The sequence below is a fragment of the Oncorhynchus clarkii genome, chromosome 6 (assembly GCF_045791955.1).
Source record: "Oncorhynchus clarkii lewisi isolate Uvic-CL-2024 chromosome 6, UVic_Ocla_1.0, whole genome shotgun sequence".
Classification (NCBI taxonomy): Eukaryota; Metazoa; Chordata; class Actinopteri; order Salmoniformes; family Salmonidae; genus Oncorhynchus; species Oncorhynchus clarkii.
The window spans coordinates 49,912,706-49,930,843 of record NC_092152.1 but is presented as its reverse complement, the minus strand read 5'-3'; the positions used below and the strand labels follow the sequence as shown (position 1 = coordinate 49,930,843).

The following is an 18,138-nucleotide window of genomic DNA, read 5'->3' as shown; positions in this document are numbered from 1 at the left end:
TTGGTGAAGTGTACTTTGATTATTTACTTAACTACAGTGTCGCTGGCAAGCAACTCACCGTCAAACCACCATGCCAACTTTCTCGTTCGTTGTGACTTACGGGCTGAATGATGTTCAATGAGCAGCGCCCTGAAGCAACCATTGAAAAATTACAAAAAATGAGCAGACGTATTTGTTCATTCTATGTACTCTACAGTTCAAAAGTTTAGGGTCACTTAGAAATGTTAGAAATGTATTTCGGATCACTTAGAAATGTTTTTGAAAGAAAAGCTCATTTTTTTCCCATTAAAATAACATCAAATTGATCCGAAATACAGTGTAGACATTGTTAATGTTGTAAATACCTATTGTAGCTGGAAACAGCTGATTTTTGAATGAAATATCTACATAGGCATACAGAGTCACATTATCAGCAACCATCACTCCTGTGTTCCAATGGCACGTTGTGTTAGCTAATCCAAAGGTATCGTTTTAAAAAGGCTAATTGAGCATTAGAAAACCATTTTGCAATTATGTTAGCACAGCTGAAAACTGTTGTGCTGATTAAAGAAGCAATAAAACTGGCCTTTAGACTAGTTGAGTATCTGGGGCATCAGCATTTGTGGGTTCGATTACAGGCTCAAAACAAAGAACAACAAAGAACTTTCTTCTGAGACTCTTCAGTCTATTCTTGTTCTGAAAAATGAAGGCTATTCCATGCGAGAAATTGCCAAGAAACTGAAGATCTCGTACAACTCTGTGTACTAGTCCCTTCACAGAACAGCGCAAACTGGCTCTGACCAGAATAGAAAGAGGAGTGGGAGGCCCCGGTGCACAACTGAGCAAGAGGACAAGTACATTAGAGTGTCTAGTTTGAGAAACAGATGCCTTCGAAGTCCTCAACTGGCAGCTTCACTAAATAGTAACCGCAAAACACCAGTCTTCTTTGCCATTAATCGTTTCCATGCCTTTACGGAGCGTGTACCCTCAGTTTAGGGACCTTTGAGGGTCTCTGTGTTGGGATATCCTGGCTTTTGGAGAGCATGTTGCGATACGGAGTTTACCATATCCCACCGTGAAATACAGAACAGGTAATTGAAAGAGAACAAGGTTATTTACACAACCCCAGTTCTCTGATGTTATGAGTGAAATATTTCACCGCACTTCCCTAATCGCAAGACGCATGTTTGAAAAAATGTGGCAGTGAGCAGGAGAGTGGCGTCTTTATACAGGGTGAGGGCGCACCATAGTCGCTGCTCTTCAGGTCTGTCTTCAACAGACGCTTGTGATTGGTTTCTTCAAGTTATGGGAATGAAATCCCACTGAAATACGTCACTCATAATATCAGAGAACTGGGGTTATGTAAGCAGTATAGTTAGAAGTTGATGTGCTCACCTTCTCCAGACTTAGCAGGTTGATCTCAGACTGTAGTCTGATCTCAGGGCGAATGCTCTGCTGCTCCCGAAACTGCTGGTATTCCTTCTCCAACAGCTTGTATTTGTTCTCTGCATCCAGCATCTACAACAGAAGAACTTACTATGAGGAGCGAAACAGAAAAGGATTATTCCTCATCACTACCAATTATGTCATGTGTTACACATATAGGGCAACGTTTTTATAGCGCACAGTGCAAAACTTCCCACAAAACTCAACCTCGCAATGTGATTTGATTTAAAACTCTTCAACAATGTGTGTTATAAAGAGACTATTTATGTATTGCTCAGTTTACTAAACTCCAGTTAAATTATCACCGCACAATTAATGACACAGATAATGATGATTGTTATTTTTGCATAAAAATAAATGTCACCCAAAGGCTTAACTGTCAGTGTTACATTTTAACAACCTTACAACTGCTCTGACTAAATGGAGAACAGGAGAGTAGCTCATGACTTGGCTAGGAGCGCGACCCACAAACGAGAACAATACATTATACTGTAACAACTTTCACTGACGGCCGTGAGTCCTATGCAATGCTTCCACTGATTAATAAACAAATGCCAGATTCCTCAAAATCATAGGAGCCTAGCTGGTGTTTGCTGACATCTAAATCCCCAGAGTAATTGAGATTGTGCGGTTCTCAATGTTATCCTGTCGGTCTTTTAGACAAGGCAGGCGGAAGAGCAACAAACCCCACACACAATGCCTGGTATTCTGTGCTGGAAGGCAGGGTGGATGGATCCAGGCCTGATAAACGGGCTCTGGTGTGTGCCGACAGAGGACGACAAATGTATGTTTACACATTCCTGACATGGGGAGACAAGATATAGAGCAGCATGGCAGGCTGGCTAGCAGATTTCACAGCACTGCCTTCTTTCCGCATGTCAGAAACCTACTTTGCTTGATTTGTTATGGCCGGAGAGTCCAGATATTTTCTGGGAAAATGAGACGGCAGACAACTATTTCAGTAAGTGGGTTTGTCTGTGAGGAGGACAAGGGAGAGATTCTAGCGAAAATAATGCACATTTTCTTCTTCACTGCAAAATATCCAGAGCATACTGGGGGGATGGAGTGGGACTGAAAAGAACCAACATCTCATTGCATACTGTAGCCTACATACCATAGGTTGGCCTACATTAGTAAAGCAGGGGGGCTGGTTTCTCTCCTCTCCTCTCTTAACATTGAAAAAGCACTAAGGACTATATCTGGACTAAATCAAACTCACTATTTTAAAATGAAGAAAAACTGAGCCAATTTCACAGCTTGAATCCCTGCTTTAGCCTGCTCTTCAAGGTGTATTATGTATAAGTTCACACACATGGCTGCTGCTGAACTCTTTCCGCTATTTTGATCATTTTGACAATCTACTATAGAGCAGAACACATTCGTGACACATGGAAATCAAACAGGGGAGTATGTGATACATTTTCCAGAACTTGAACATGCTATCACCTCTCATTCTGTAATGAAATAAATATACACATTTTGCCTTCATTTAACCAGGTAAGTCATTGAGAGACTGGGAAAACAAAATTAAGAATTTAATAAATGCTAAAGGCCAGGTCTGTTCTACTACAGAACCATGCAATGCACCGGGTGTGTTAGGCCTGAGAGAACAGCAGATCGGGGTTTTATGGTCACGGCTGGTCAGATATTGATGGTATCCTCAGAGACTGCAAGAGGCAAGAAGCCTGGCCGAAACCCCAGTGTCCGTCTGACCCGTGCTGCTTTCTTCTCTCTTTTTTTTGTCCATTTCACAATGTCCACCGGGGGATGACATGGCCCATTGACCTCATGGTCAATGGTCACCCCAGGACCCTCATCTGCTCCCAAGGTGGGTATTGAGCGGGCCAGCCTAGCATTCCTTCCCCAGTCCAGCGCCCTGACGCCTACCTGCTGTTGCTGCCTGCCACGCTCCTCCTCCAGCTGCCTGACCCTTGACCTCTCCAGATCCACCTGGTGAGTGCAGTCCTCGCGGAGCCGCCGGCCGCTCTCCTGCAGCTTGCACATGCTTAACTCGTGCTCAGCCCGCATCTCCCTCTGCAAGCGCTGCATCTGAAAGCACAAGCAGTGATGGGGTTAATAATACAGGTTTGAGCAAGGATCCACACCCTCGTAACGCTAAAGGTATGCAGAGTGAAATGTATTATTGGGATGTACAGGTAACTGCCAAACTGCCCAAAAAAAGTAAATGAGAGTTCTGTTATGGTGTGGTGTTATGGTGTCCATTTTCCTGGTATGGTTAAGGTCCAATCCCTTAGAAGGCAAGATAATAACCAGCTGTCCGAGTGATCACCTTCAACCTATGGTGAATCATTTCTATCCCGTTGCAGTATTTCCCGAGGATTTGTTTTTGCAGCGGTGGCAAAGTTCACGGGGGAGGGGGGGTAGTGGGCGTAGCCAATGGCATTCTCTCCGACCAACAATTTGAGGGCCCCCCTCCCCCCCTTGGCCACAGAGAAAATGTTTCAAAGCTAATTCCATGCAATTATACACATTTTGCCATGGGGCTGAGAGAAAATGTGGAGTTTTAAAGCTAGTTTCCTATCCAGTGTATGTGACAAAACAGATAGAATAATGTATAATTATTTTTTCTGCAGTGCTACACATTTTGCCATGGCTCATGCCGTGCTCTTATGCTAGCCGAGTGACTCAAACATAACAAAATCAAATGGGAGACCCATCAGTCTCAGCGCCAGGATAAAGTGATTAATGGGGCAGTTGAAATCAGCGGGGGTGGCACAATTTTTGGGGGTTCCTGCATTGGACTTATTGAATTCTGCTTATATCACACTGTACCAAAATAAACAATGTTCAAATGCTGAGACTCCGAGATCATTGAGTGCTTTAGAAGTGACAGGTTGGCACGAAATCTGTAGCCCATCTCCGCTGCGCTGTATCAGCACAACGGACAGCGCAAGGTCGTTTTGGTAATGAATATAGATAGGCTGTTTGTAATTGGGTAATTCACCTATGTGAATGCAGCCGTACACACAGCTGACTTACCAAAATAATGCAAACTAAATGCTGAAAGTAGTAGCCAACAAAAATACTGAATTCCAGTTTGGCTTAGAATACAGACAACTGCTAATGTGAACAGATGCGAACAGAACAGAACAAAACAGCGGTACCAAGTAGTAGGCCTAGTAAACTAAATATCAGATTGACACAATCTATATTTAGGCTACTTAAAATTAACACCAAACAAACGCAGTAAACAAAAGGCGAATGGTTTCACATCTAGAAAGACTATCTGGGTCAAGGGTACAAAGGTCCTCCAGCAGTTGGCTGTTGTGTTTGCTAAATCGTTCTGACATTTCACCAATGACAGCATTTGCACTATGCCCAAATGACTTCGAACTCTGTCACACCTCAGCTTCTCGATGCACTCCAACGCACTGCGGATGCCAGTGTAGATCCGTTGCTTTTGCCTCGAGTAAATTTGTTTGGAGGATCGAGAAGACTGAGGATACTGTGCACCACGGTGGCTACAAACTTCCAAGCCTGGCTCGGTCACCACCTTCAGCAGCCCTGTAGCCTCAAGTCTTACTTCTGTGTTGTACGAACCCGTGCATTCGATGTCAGAGGAACTTCACAATGCTGTCACAACTTTAAACAACCACTGACACAGTAGCGAGGTGTCCGGCCCACCTTTGATCTATTAGCCTTTTCACGGTTTCTCCAGTGCACAGGGCAGCCACTGTTGGTTTCTTTAAGAACTAGTGAGTCACAGACATAAAAAGTCCTACAGTGCATTCTCAGACATTGCCTGAACAACCACTAAGTAAAGCTTGTTTTTTCCTGCTTTTTATGGAAACCCAAAAGGAGTCATACCTAACTGCCCCGGTGGCTTTCCATTGCCCACCAACACATAGGTGCTCTGTCCATTTTGCTGACACAGTGAAGGGGAGATACAGATTTTGCGTCAACCTGCCACTCAATCATTTGAACTTTTTTTCTATTTTTATAGAGGGACATGAAACTGAGGGGTCCTCTTCCGCCCCCTAGCGGAGCTGGGTCCGAGCTCCACACATGACATTTGGGGAATTTTAGATTGTCAAGGACTGATTAGTTTATATTTTGGGAATTGTTAATTGTCAAAAATATATAGCTCCATTATCTTCTCTACATATAGTTGCACTACGTAGAATACAGTCATTTAAAGTGTAGCGATACCGGCTTCATCAGTGAGGTGACTACAGGGTGCCTATCAGGCAGTCAGATTGCACCCAGCGCATGTGCAGTTTCACATTTGTAAGACTATACATACAGTGCATTACACTGTGCGTCCGGCGCTCTCCTTGAAATGTTTACATTTAAAAAATATTAAATATACCAACCTCCATTTCTGCATGGCCTAGATGCTTCTCTCTCTTCTCCAAGTCAGCCAGAATCTTCTGAAGCTGCTCCTCCAAGATGTTGTACTCTACCTCCTGGAAACACATCACATAAGGCACATCTGTCACAAAACGACCATAAGAAAAGTAGTATAATGCTCCGGAGTGAAGTTTCCCCTAGGTACAGATCTAGGATCATCTTCCCCTTGCCCAATCAAACCCTTAACCATTACTGGGGGGGGGGGGGGGGGGGATGCAAAACTGGGGGGGGGGTGTACCTTTTTTCTGACCAGAGACTCGCGCTCCCGATCCCTCTTCTTCCATTCCTCGGCCAACGCCTGCATATGGCCCAGCTCTTTCTTCTTCAGCTGAGGAAGTTGAGCGCACACACACGTTTGTACCAAAACAAAAAGGCATCAATGGAATTGCTACAATAACACATTCACTGCAGTATAGCCACCTGGTCATCAAAGAGATCCTCCTGCATCTCCTTCCACATCTCCAGCTCCAGGGCAGCCCTGTACTCCAGTGTCTCGCGGGGCTCAGTGGGGACTCCGCCTGCACTGCTGGGAGGAGCTGGTCGCAGAGCTGGCATCGTCTTCTGTGCCACAGAATACCCATTCTGTCACAATACAATATCATGTTATTTACTATGATCTAAAAAGGCCAAACAGATCCTGGATCTGCCCTTCTACTGTGAGACAACTTTATAAATATGGGCCCTGACCAGTCCCGTATACACAAAGCATCTCAAAGTAGAAGTAGTGGCCTTTTAAAAGTATAATGAATCTGATTACATGGGCAGGGAAGACCTGATCCTAGAACAGCACCCACTAAGATGATTTATGAATGTGCCCTGGTCATTCTACTTGGTCTCTCACTACAGCTCAAATGGTGAATTACAGAATTAGTGGTGCACAAATCTAAAAGCATCAACTTGTGTACAAACATACAGCATGTACCACATTGTACCTGGGAGGACTCAGACATGACAATATCTTGGACCTTGACTAAACCAAGGTTCTCCAGGGTTGTGACGTAGCACAGCTCAGCCACCTTTTCACTGGGCCTGTGGAAGGAGACACACGCAAGTTGTTTCACACCGTACTAACATTAGCTCAACCAAGCAGTCAAGAGGCAGTCAAGGGTGCCATCTAGCAAGCATACATAGAACTGCAGCCACACATGACTACTACTGATGATAATATCTTCCAAGAGTCTATATATAGCATGCCCAGTCCCTGCCGCTGAAATCCCTTGGGCCTTTATGACTGGGATCCTCTCGGAGAAGGTCTGCCTCCAGTGCTGCTGGCCCATGGGGCCCAGGAAGCGGCTCTTCTCTGCAGTCAGGAGGTGGGACAGCTGTATGCTGGCCGTGCCGAGGAGAATGTCTCTGGAGCTGGTATTTTTGTTCCACACCTCCACCACTAGGGGCACCCTACACCAAGGAGAAAAATCCATTAACAGGGGAAAAGGGGATACCTAGTCAGTTGTACATCTGAATGCATTCAACTGAAATCTGTCGTCCGCATTTAACCCAACCCCTCTGAATCAGAGGTGTGCAGAGGGCTGCCTCGACATCCACGTCATCGGAGTCCGGGGAACAGTGGGTTAACTGCCTTTCTCAGGGGCAGCTCAGGGATTTGATCCAGCAACCTTTCGTTTACTGGCCCAACAACCCCTACCCACCAGGCTACCTGCAGCCCAAGCACAGTGGGACTAGAATCTCTGGTGGGCTCCAGGGTGAAGTTTCCCTTTGGTACAGATCTAGAATCAGCTTCACCTCCCACAATCCTAACAACCATTAGTGGAAAAAACTGACCAAAGATCAGCAATTAGGGGCAAATTCACCCCTTCTCCTTGTGGCCATACATAGTCTGATTGTCTGAACACACCAGAATGGTGGACTGATTATTCAGTCATATGTGTCTTTGTATAGATAAATCCCTCTTAAAAAGGTGTACATTAATGGGTATTTACAGTGGCTTGGGAAAATATTCAGACCTCTTGACTTTTTCCACATTGTTACGTTACAACCTTATTCTGAAATGTATTAAATATCACACCCCCCCCCCCCCCAACCTACAAACAATACCCCATAATGACAAACCAAAACCGGTTAGATTTTTTTTGTGCTAATTTAATAAACTTTCAAAAAAATAATCACATTTACAGTATTCAGACCCTTTAGTCAGTACTTTGTTGATGCACTTTTGGAGGCGATTACAGCATCAAGTCATCTTGGATATAAACCCACAACCTTGGCACACCTGTATTTGGGGAGTTCATCCCATTCTTCACTGCAGATCCTCTCCTGCTCTGTCAGGTTGGTTGGGGAGTGTTGCTGCACAACTATTTTCAGGTCTCTCCAGTGATGTTTGATCAGGTTCAAATCCGGGCTCAGGCAAGGCCACTTAAGGACATTCAGAGACTAGTCCAGAAGCCACTCCTGAGTTGTCTTGGCTGTGTGCTTAGGGTCGTTTTCCTGCTGGAAGGTTAAACTTAGCTCCAGTCGGAGGTCCTGAGCGCTCTGAAACAGGTTTTCATCAAGGATCTCTCTGTACTTTCCTCTATTCATCTTTGCCTCGATCCGGACTAGACGCCCAGTCCCTGCCGCTGAAGAACATCCCCACAGCATGATGCTGCCACCATAATGCTTCACCGTAGTGATGGCGCCAAGTTTCCTCCAGACGTGACACTTGGCATTCAGGTCATCACACCAGAGAATATTGTTGCTCATGGTCTGAGTCTTTAGGTGCCTTTTGGCAAACTCCAAGAGAACTGTCTGGGCACTCTACCATAAAAGGCCTAATTGGTAGAGTGCTGCAGAGATGGTTGTCCTTCTGGGAGGTTCTCAAATCTCCAGAGGAACTCTAGAGCTCTGTCAGAGTGACCATCGGGTTCTTGGTCACCTCCCTGAAGGCCCTTCTCCCCCGATTGCTCAGTTTGGCCGGGCGGCCAGCTCTAGGGAGAGACTTGTGGTTCCAAACTATTTCCATTTAAGAATGATGGAGGCCACTGTGTTCTTGGAGACCTTCAATGCTGCAGAAATGTTTTGGTGCCCTTCCCCAGATCTGTGCCTCAACACAATCATGTCTCGGAGCGCTACGGACAATTCCTCCAACCTAATGGCTTGGTTTTTGCTCTGACATGAACTGTCAAATGTGGGAGCTTATATAAAAAGAAGTGTGTGCCTTTCCAAATCATGTCCAATCAATTGAATTTACCACAGGTGGACCTCCAGGTTTGTAGAAACCTCTCAAGGATCAATAGAAACAGAATGCATCTGAGCTCAAGTTCGAGTCTCATAGCAAAGGGTCTGAATACTTATTTAGATAAAGATATCCGTTTTTTTTTAATCCATTTGCAAAAATTTCAAAAAACCTGTTTTCGCTTTGTCATTATGGGGTATTGTGTGTAGATTGCTGCTTATTTTATTTAATCCATTTTAGAATAAGGCTGTAATGTAACAAACTGCAGAAAAAGTTAAGGGGTCTGAGTACTTTCCGAAGGCACTGTAAATCAAAAGAAACCTTGAGTTGTCTTATCTGTACACAACCAAAATGAAACAAGTAGACAACCATCAACTAGCCAGTGTTTCCCAATCCTGGGGCCTCATTTATCAACCGTGCATACTAAATGTAATGTAAAATTCTGGTGCAGGTGGAGATTCTAGGATTTGCTTGCGCAGCAAATGATTGGGATTCATTAATCTGTCGCAGGCAACATATAGGCATGTTTTCAATTATAAATTAGAGCCATAATAGACACGTGTGCTTGTGAACAAGCAACCCCAAACCCTCACTTTCACCTTCTGTGGTAGCAAAAATGCTGTATGATTTGGAAATGTTGGAACTTTGGCCATGAGAGTTTCGAAATGGCAAATTTGATCGGAACGTTTAAACATTTCGCAGTGACTGTTAAAAACAAGTGATTGTCTATTCGAACTAGGGATGTTAACGGTTAACAATTCATCAATTAATCATACAAAAGTAAGTGAACACCCCTTCAAAATGGTGAAATCTGCTATTTCTGCCACACCCGTTGCTGCCAGGTGTAGGACATGTAGGAGCAACAACTGCTCAGCCGAGAAGTGGTACGCCACACAAGCTCACAGAACGGGACGCCATGTGCTTTAACTCATAAAAATCGCCTGTCTTCGGTTGCAACACTCATTACCGAGATCCAAACTGCCCCTGGAAGCAACGTCAGCACAAGAACTGTTCGTCGGGAGCTTCATAAAATGGGTTTCCATGGCTCGAGCAACCGCACACAAGCCTAAGATCACTATGAGCAATGCCAAGCGTCGGCTGGAGTGGAAAGCTCGCCGCTATTGGACTCTGGAGCATTGGAAACGCGTTCTCTGGAGGGATGACTCACGCTTGACCATCTGGTAGTCTAACAGACAAATCTGGGTTTGGCGGATGCCAGGAGAACGTTATCTGCCGCAATAAATAGTGGCAACTGTAAAGTTCGGTGGAGAAGGAATAATGGTCTGGGGTTTTTCCATGGTTCGGGCTAGGCCTCTTAGTTCCAGTGAAGAGAAATATTAACGCAACCGCATACATTGACATTCTAAATGATTCTGTGCTTCCTACAGGATTCTGTCCTGCCAAATCGCCCAACATCAGTGCCTGACCTCACAAATGCTCGTGGCTGAATGGAAGCAAGTCCCTGCAGCAATATTCCAAAATGTAGTGAAAAGCCTTCCCAGATGAGTGGAGGCTGTTATAGCAAAGGGGGTACCAACTCCATATTAATGCCCATGATTTTGGAATCAGATGTTTGACAAGCAGGTGTCCACAGACTTTATGAAGAAAAGTATCTTATTTATCATAATGAGGAATGTCTTAACTTGCTTCAAAGTAGCCTAGCCAAAATCCAAAAATAATTGGAGGCAATTATTGTTGCTATTAGATTACCTCTAAATTTGAGATTTTCATCTCTGTCATGTCACATATGGAACCGCTCACATTAGGTGTGCTGTTTACAAGTGTTTTCCAGCTAATTGCATTTTAGGCAAATGTTTTTTTTTTTCTTTAACTCTTTATTAGCTGCTTCATTACATCAGTTACATGTTCAATAATAGGTCATAGCCTTTTGACTGAGACGATGCTATGTTCATCAATAGATGATTATGTTTATCTGTCTTGGTTTTGGCTCTGATATCAAATAGGAGAGTGACATCAGCCTATCGAACAGCAATACTGTAGCCAACCCAAAACGTAAAATAGGTTACCAGTCTATTTACTTTCGAGCACGCTTGGATATTGAATGAGCGAGATGGAAAAATGGTCGCTCGTCAGATGTGGCAGGGCTTGCGAGCTGCCCAGTGACACGAGTCTGCCAGACGAGCTAAATTACTTCTATGCTTGTTTCAAGGCAAGTAACATTGAAGCATGCATGAGTCCATCAGCTTTTCCGGACGACTGAGTGCTCACGCTCTCCATAGCCGATGTAAGACCTTTAAACAGGTCAACATTCACAAGGCCAGACGGATTACTAGGACGTGTACACCGAGCAAGTGCTGACCAACTGGCAAGTGTCTTCACTGACATTTTCAAACTGTCCTTGACTGAGTCTGTAATACCAATGTTGCAAGCAGACCACCATACTCTCAGATACCCAAGAACACTAAGGTAAACTGCCTAAATTACTACTGACATGTAGCACTCACATCTGTAGCCATGAAGTGTTTTGAAAGGCTGGTCATGGTTCACAACACCATTATCCCAGAGACCATAGACCCACTCCAATTTGCATACCGCCCCAACAGATCCACAGATGATGCAATCTCTATTGCACTCCACAAGACCCTTTCCCACTATTCATTGACTACAGCTCAGAGTTCAACACCATAGTGCCCTCAAAGCTCATCACTAACCTAAGGACCCTGAGACTAAACACCTCCCTCTGCAACTGGATCCTAGACTTCCTGATGGTCTTCCCCGAAGTGGTAAGGGTAGGTAACAACATATCCACCACGCTGATCCTCAACACGGGGGACCCTCAGGGGTGCGTGCTCAGTCCCCTCCTGTACTTCCCGTTCACTCATGAATGCATGGCCACGCACAAATCCAACACCATCATCAAGTTTGCCGATGACACCAACGATGAGACAGCCTATAGGGAGGTCAGAGACCTGGCCGTGTGGTGCCAGGACAACAACCTCTCCCTCAACGTGATAAAGGAGATGATTGAGGACTACAGAAAAAGGAGGACCGAGCATGCCACCATTCTCATCGACGGGGCTGCAGTGGAACTACCATGGTCTAAACATACTAAGACAGTCGCGAAGAAGGCACGACAAAACCTATTCCCCCTCAGGAGACTGAAAAGACTTGGCATGGGCCCTCAGATCCTCAAAATGTTCTACAGCTGCACCATCGAGAGCATCCTGACTGGTTGCATCACTGCCTGGTATGGCAACTGCTCGGCCTCAAGGAACTGCAGAGGGTAGTGTGTACGGCCCAGTACATTACTGGGGCCAAGCTTCCTGCCATCCAGGACCTCTATACCAGGTGGTGTCAGAGGAAGGCCCTAAAAATGGTCAAATACCCAAGCCACCCTAGTCATAGACTGTTCTCACTGATACCGCACGGCAAGCGGTACCAGAGTGTCAAGTCTAGGTCTAGGCTTCTACCCCAAAGCCATGACTCCAGCTAATCAAAAGGGCTACCCAGACCCCTCTTTTACGCTGCCGCTACTCTGTTATTATCTATGCATAGTCACTTCAATAATTCTACATATTACCTCATACCTCGAGTAACCGGTGCCCCCACACATTGACTCTGTACCGGTAACCCCTGTATATAGCCTCGCCATTGTTGTTTTACTGATGCAGTTGAATGATTTATTTAGCGATGGCTAAATGGTAGCATGCTTGGATATTGAATGAGCAATGGCTAAATGATAGCCTAATATTTGTTGTGTAGCGGGAATAAACCAGCCCTGCAATATGATTATGATTTAGGCCTAGATAATACAAGTAAAATAAACATATTAGACAACATGCTGCTATGCAATCTCCTTACCAACGGCAAATGCATCCGTTAACATCATTATAATTCAAAGGCATCAAACACATACATTACCCCCAAAATAATAATATTTGCTTGCAATACAATTGATCAACCACTACTAACAGGCCTGAGCTGTACATGGAGATACACACACTTTCCTCAAGTTCAAAATGTATAAATACCAACCTGTGGAAACGCAAGGTTTAGAGTGTGTTTTTGTGTGCACGCACCTTTGATAAATTAGGCCCCTGGTCCTGGGGACCCTAAGGAGTGCACATTTTAGATTTTTCCCTAACACTAACACACTTGATTCAACTAACCAACTAATCAAGCAATTGATTTGATTCTGGATTTGTTAGTGCTAGGTCAAAAACACCCCTTTGGCACAATGAAACAAGTAGGCACAACAAGCCCCTAAAAGTGCATGCTTCACGTATTCCTCTAGAATGTGACAAGACACCTGAGGAAGGTGTCCTGGACTTGGTGAGGTAGAGCGGCAAAATCAAAGGCACAGTACGACTGGGGCAGGAACACCTCCATGTTCCTCTTCACCTCCACTGGGGGGTTGGTCATGATGGGGGCGGCACTCCCGAAAAACTGGTATGCATACCTGAAACGAGAGAAAATACTTGGGTCTTTCCACGAAAAAAAGTGCCTTTTGCGTCACTTTGATATTTGAAGTAGAAATTGTGTAACAATATAGATTTTAAAAGCCTGTTATATTAAAAAAGGTGCAATTTGCAGAAATCACTCCGCCATTTCCTGGTTGCTAAAATTCTAATAGTATGCCTAATTTCAGTTTGTGACAAAGCAAGCAAGTGTAGAGAATAATTTTACGATTTAAACTGCTGTGGAAAAATCTTATCAATACCCGAAAATATTGTGTTTTCAACTGGTGTACAAAACCGAAAGTAAAAGGAAAAACTAAACTTAAGAATGGGAAGCACAGAAAGAGCACACATAGAACAGATCTACCACTTCTTAGACTTGCTTTCAGAGAGAATGACAGATCTATAACTGTCTACGTTAATTTGGGCAGGGTTGCCCAAAAAGTTAAATACTGCAGCTTTAAAATGAAGTTCCCTTTAAAATAGACCACATGGAGAATTCAATAGATCAGATTTTTAATATGGCAGTGTTTTCCATTAGCGCCAGCTGTCGGCTAAATCAGCCGGTTACAGACACATTTTCCGCCTGCTATTTTTCCCCACTTCAAATTAACCAGGCTACTTTTCATTTAAAAAAGTTTGAATTCACCAATACGTCAAGCCCTCTCCCGCTAGAATGAATGATGTGCATCTTCTAGTGATCTATTGATAAGATAGGCATTCGCATGTCAGTCACAAAGCAAATGATGACAGGGGAATGCAGTCTGCCGTCTGTCCCGCCTCCCAGGACAATTTGTATGGGCTGTGGTTGGTTGAAATCGTTTTTTCATGACAGGGAGAGTATTTGTGGTAACAATGAGTCGAAATCCACTTAGCCACGCAGAGTCGTGGTGCATAAGCTATTTGTTGTGCTTTGCTTGACAACTAGTTTATAAAAGGTGACGAACTGACTGAATAAAGTCAATCTTTGCCATTCATCAGTCATGCATCTTGGCTATACAGTGCCTTCAGAAAGTATTCATACCCCTTGACTTATTCCACATTTTGTGGTGTTACAGCCTGAATTCAAAATTGATTAAATAGGTGAGGGAGGGGTCCATCTACACACAATACCCCATAATGACAAAGCGAAAACATGTTTTTGAAATGTTTGCCAAATTATTAAAAATTAAATACAGAAATATCTAATTTACAGAAGTATTCACACCATAGTCAATATTTTGTAGAAGCACTTTGGCAGCGATTACAGCTGTGAGTCTTTCTGGGTACATTTCTAAGAGCTTTCCACAACTGGATTGTGCAACATTTGCCCATTATTGTTTTCAAAATTCTTCAAGCTGTCAAATTGGTGGTTGATCATTGCTAGACAAACATTTTCAGGTCTGGCCATATATTTTCACGTAGATTTAAGTCAAAACTCCTGGGTTCGCGCCCAGGCTCTGTCGTAACCGGCCGCGACCGGGAGGTCCGTGGGGCGACGCACAATTGGCCTAGCGTCGCCCGGGTTAGGGAGGGCTTGGTCGGTAGGGGTGTCCTTGTCTCATCGCGCACCAGCGACTCCTGTGGCGGGCTGGGCGCAGTGTACGCTAGCCAAGGTGGCCAGGTGCACGGTGTTTCCTCCGGCGCATTGGTGCGGCTGGCTTCCGGGTTGGATGTGCGCTGTGTTAAAGAAGCAGCGGCTTGGTTGGTTGTGTATCGGAGGACGCATGACTTTCAACCTTCGTCTCTCCCGAGCCCGTACGGGAGTTGTAGCGATGAGACAAGATAGTAGCTACTACAACAATTGGATACTACGAAATTGGGGAGAAAAAGGGGTAAAATTCAAAAAAAAAAAAAAATAGATTTAAGTCAAAACTAACATTCACTGTCTTCTTGGTAAGCAACTCCAGGGTTGTTTTGGCCTTGTGTCTTAGGTTATTGTCCTGCTAATCTCCCAGTGCCAGTGGAAAGCAAACTGAACCGGGTTTTCCTCTAGGATTTTGCCTGTGCTTAGCGCCATTATGTTGTTTTTTTTATCCTGAAGAAGTCCCCAGTCCTTAATGATTACAAGCATACGAATAAACACGAAGCAGCCACCACTATGCTTGTATTGGATTTGCCCCAAACATAACACTTTCTATTCAGGACAAAAAGTTAATTGCTTTGCCACCATTTTTGCAGCATTACTTTAGTGGCTTAGTGTTTGTTTTGGAATATTTTATTCTGTACAGGCTTCCTTCTTTTCACTCTGTCAATTAGGTAAGTATTGTGAAGTAACTACAATGTCCTATAACCCTAACTCAGCCATTAAACTCTAAATGTTCTAATGTCACCATTGGCATCATAGTGAAATCCCTGAGCGTTTTCCTTCCTCTCCGGCAACTAAGTTAGAAAGGACGCCTGTATCTTGTAGTGATACACCATCCAAAGTGTAATTAATAACTTCACCATGCTCAAAGGGATTTTTAATGTCTTCTTTTTTTTATATCAATAGGTGCCCTTCTTTGAGGCATTGGAAAACCTCCCTGGTCTTTGTGGTTGAATCTGTGTTTGAAATTCACTGCTTGACTGAGGGACCTTACATATAATTGTATGTGTGGGGTACAGAGATGAGGTAGTCATTCAAAAATCATGTTAAACACTACTATTGTACAAAGAGTCCATCCATGCACCTTGTTATGTGACTTGTTAAGCGAATGTTTACGCCTGAACTTATTTAGGCTTGCCATAACAAAGGGGTTGAATAATTGACTGAAGACAGAGTATTTGATTTGTAAAAAAAATATATAAATATATATATATATAAATTCTAAAAACAATTCCACTTTTGGCATTATGGAACATTGAATGTAGACCAGTGACAAAAAAATATAAATTGAATCCATTTTAAATTCAGGCTGTAACATAACAAAATGTGGAAAAAGTCAAGGGGTGTGAATACTTTCTGAAATAACTGTATTACGCCATTGAGCACGTTCAGATTGGCTAGTGAGGGGCCAAGCCTCGACATACCCACAACTAGTTAATTAATCAAAACCCAGCTCATTCACACCACCGCCAGCTACTGTGCCCATAATTCTAGTTGTGAAAATAGCTAAAATATTTGACGCACCCCTGAACCTATAACGCTACCACCAGCACTAAGATTTACCGTTGCTGTAGGGCTTTGTTAAAATAGAGCCCAGAATGTAAACATTTTGTGAAAGCAAACGTTTCTTTGACCAAAAGGCAACGAATTGCTGGAATAACCCATATGGTAACGTGGCTTACATTTTGTGGTATGAAAGAATGATTGGAGGAATGGAATGTACATTTTCGAGCTGAATCAAAGTTGACACTTCAAGAAAAATAAAGAGATAAAACGAGACCTCAAATGTGCCAAGAAGGGGGGAATAACTGGACTAAACCAAAGGCTTGTTAAAGGAATTCTACACAAATACATTTTAGTCCACTGTTAATACAATCCTAGAAAATTGTGCATTTCAGCAGTCAAGTTTTCAGGATACAGCATTTTCAGTACAGAGCAAAAACTGTGATGATCACTCTACCGAAGTGTGCAGCTGACAGGGAAGCCCAGGTTTATGTTGCGGACACTGCGCAGGTCCATGGAGAAACAGTAGTGATGTGCCGAGGAGGGGATGGCTATCTTTGGTGCAGAGACGCTGACCGAGGACAAGCCTCCTTCAGGCTCGTCCTCCACCTGGCACGGAGCAAGGACCGAACCTGGAGGCCCAAGTCAGACAGAAACAACCACAGACATGTTAGTGCTTTTTATCCTGGCTTTCTTGTTCAGAGGCTTTTCAAATGGACTAATTCTTGGGCTTAACCGAGGGCTAAGAAAAATGCTGTGCGAAAAGCCTTTAGGGGAAGTGTGGTGGGTGTGCCTACTGTGTCGTTCCCCAAAAGTGGAACTGAAAGAGGTCAGGTTTTACTGCCAAACCCTTGAGATGGGGGCGCATTTGTGTTGCGTCTCCCAGAGATTTAACTTTAGGACCAATGGAATGGTCTAAAATGTCCAAATGAATGTGAATGAGCCCACTCAAACAAACACCTACCAGTTGGGAGAGGTTGAGCCTGCAAGGCAGCTTCTACCTGCAGGCTGTTAGCCCCACTTTCTGTGAGGGGGTTGGGAGGGGACTCAGCTAGGGACGTGGGAGACTTAATGGGGGACTTTATGCCAGGTGAGGGAGTTCGGTGCCACTTTTCAGCAGGGGGAGATGGAGGGAGGACGTGCTCCACAGTCCCGGTCTTCAGTGGAATCAGAGGACCATCTCCCTCTGCATTAGCTCCCACCTACCAACACACAGAGAGAGACAGAGAGAAACCACCTCTGTCAAAGTTCCTCCTGTCATTTGCAATGATGCAAAATCGAGACAACCAACATCAGAGACAGTAACCAAGTAATTGAGCCCTACAGCAGTAGGGTATTAAACATTCTATTACATCAGATCAGTAGGTTAGTAACCGTGATTAGCTCAATGTGTCAAGTAGGCCTTTCTTTACCGGAGTAGTGAGAGCCTCTCTCCTGAGTGTGACGGACACCCCCACAGTGGGCTGCAGATCCATGGGGACAGGAGGCAAGCTTTGCTTGGCTCGGTTAGGAGGCTGGAGAATGAAGGCCCCCTCCACTGTGGCCACCTGCTTCTCCAGGTCCACACTGCTCTTAGCCAGGCCAGCTAGGGAGACCTCTGTGCTGCCAAGGGAGTGGTTCCCACAGCAGAGGTGGACCTGTGACAAAACATACACAGAGACGATTATGAAACACTAGTGTAA

The 18,138-nt window shown here is 44.3% G+C and overlaps 1 protein-coding gene across 1 annotated transcript in view; it reads right to left on the bottom strand.

Annotated features, from left to right (window-relative positions):
- LOC139411271 (centrosomal protein 120) overlaps nt 1–18,138 on the bottom strand; it is a 57,822-nt gene that overhangs the window by 26,568 nt on the left and 13,116 nt on the right. Inside the window, exons 7-17 of the mRNA XM_071157335.1 lie at nt 17,869–18,093; nt 17,421–17,658; nt 16,914–17,088; nt 13,239–13,388; nt 6,991–7,194; nt 6,729–6,825; nt 6,217–6,378; nt 6,035–6,124; nt 5,760–5,852; nt 3,313–3,474; nt 1,375–1,497 (exon numbers count right to left, since the gene is read on the bottom strand). Of these exons, the coding sequence (XP_071013436.1) occupies nt 1,375–1,497; nt 3,313–3,474; nt 5,760–5,852; nt 6,035–6,124; nt 6,217–6,378; nt 6,729–6,825; nt 6,991–7,194; nt 13,239–13,388; nt 16,914–17,088; nt 17,421–17,658; nt 17,869–18,093 (1,719 nt within the window). The remainder of the gene's footprint in view (nt 1–1,374; nt 1,498–3,312; nt 3,475–5,759; nt 5,853–6,034; nt 6,125–6,216; nt 6,379–6,728; nt 6,826–6,990; nt 7,195–13,238; nt 13,389–16,913; nt 17,089–17,420; nt 17,659–17,868; nt 18,094–18,138) is intronic.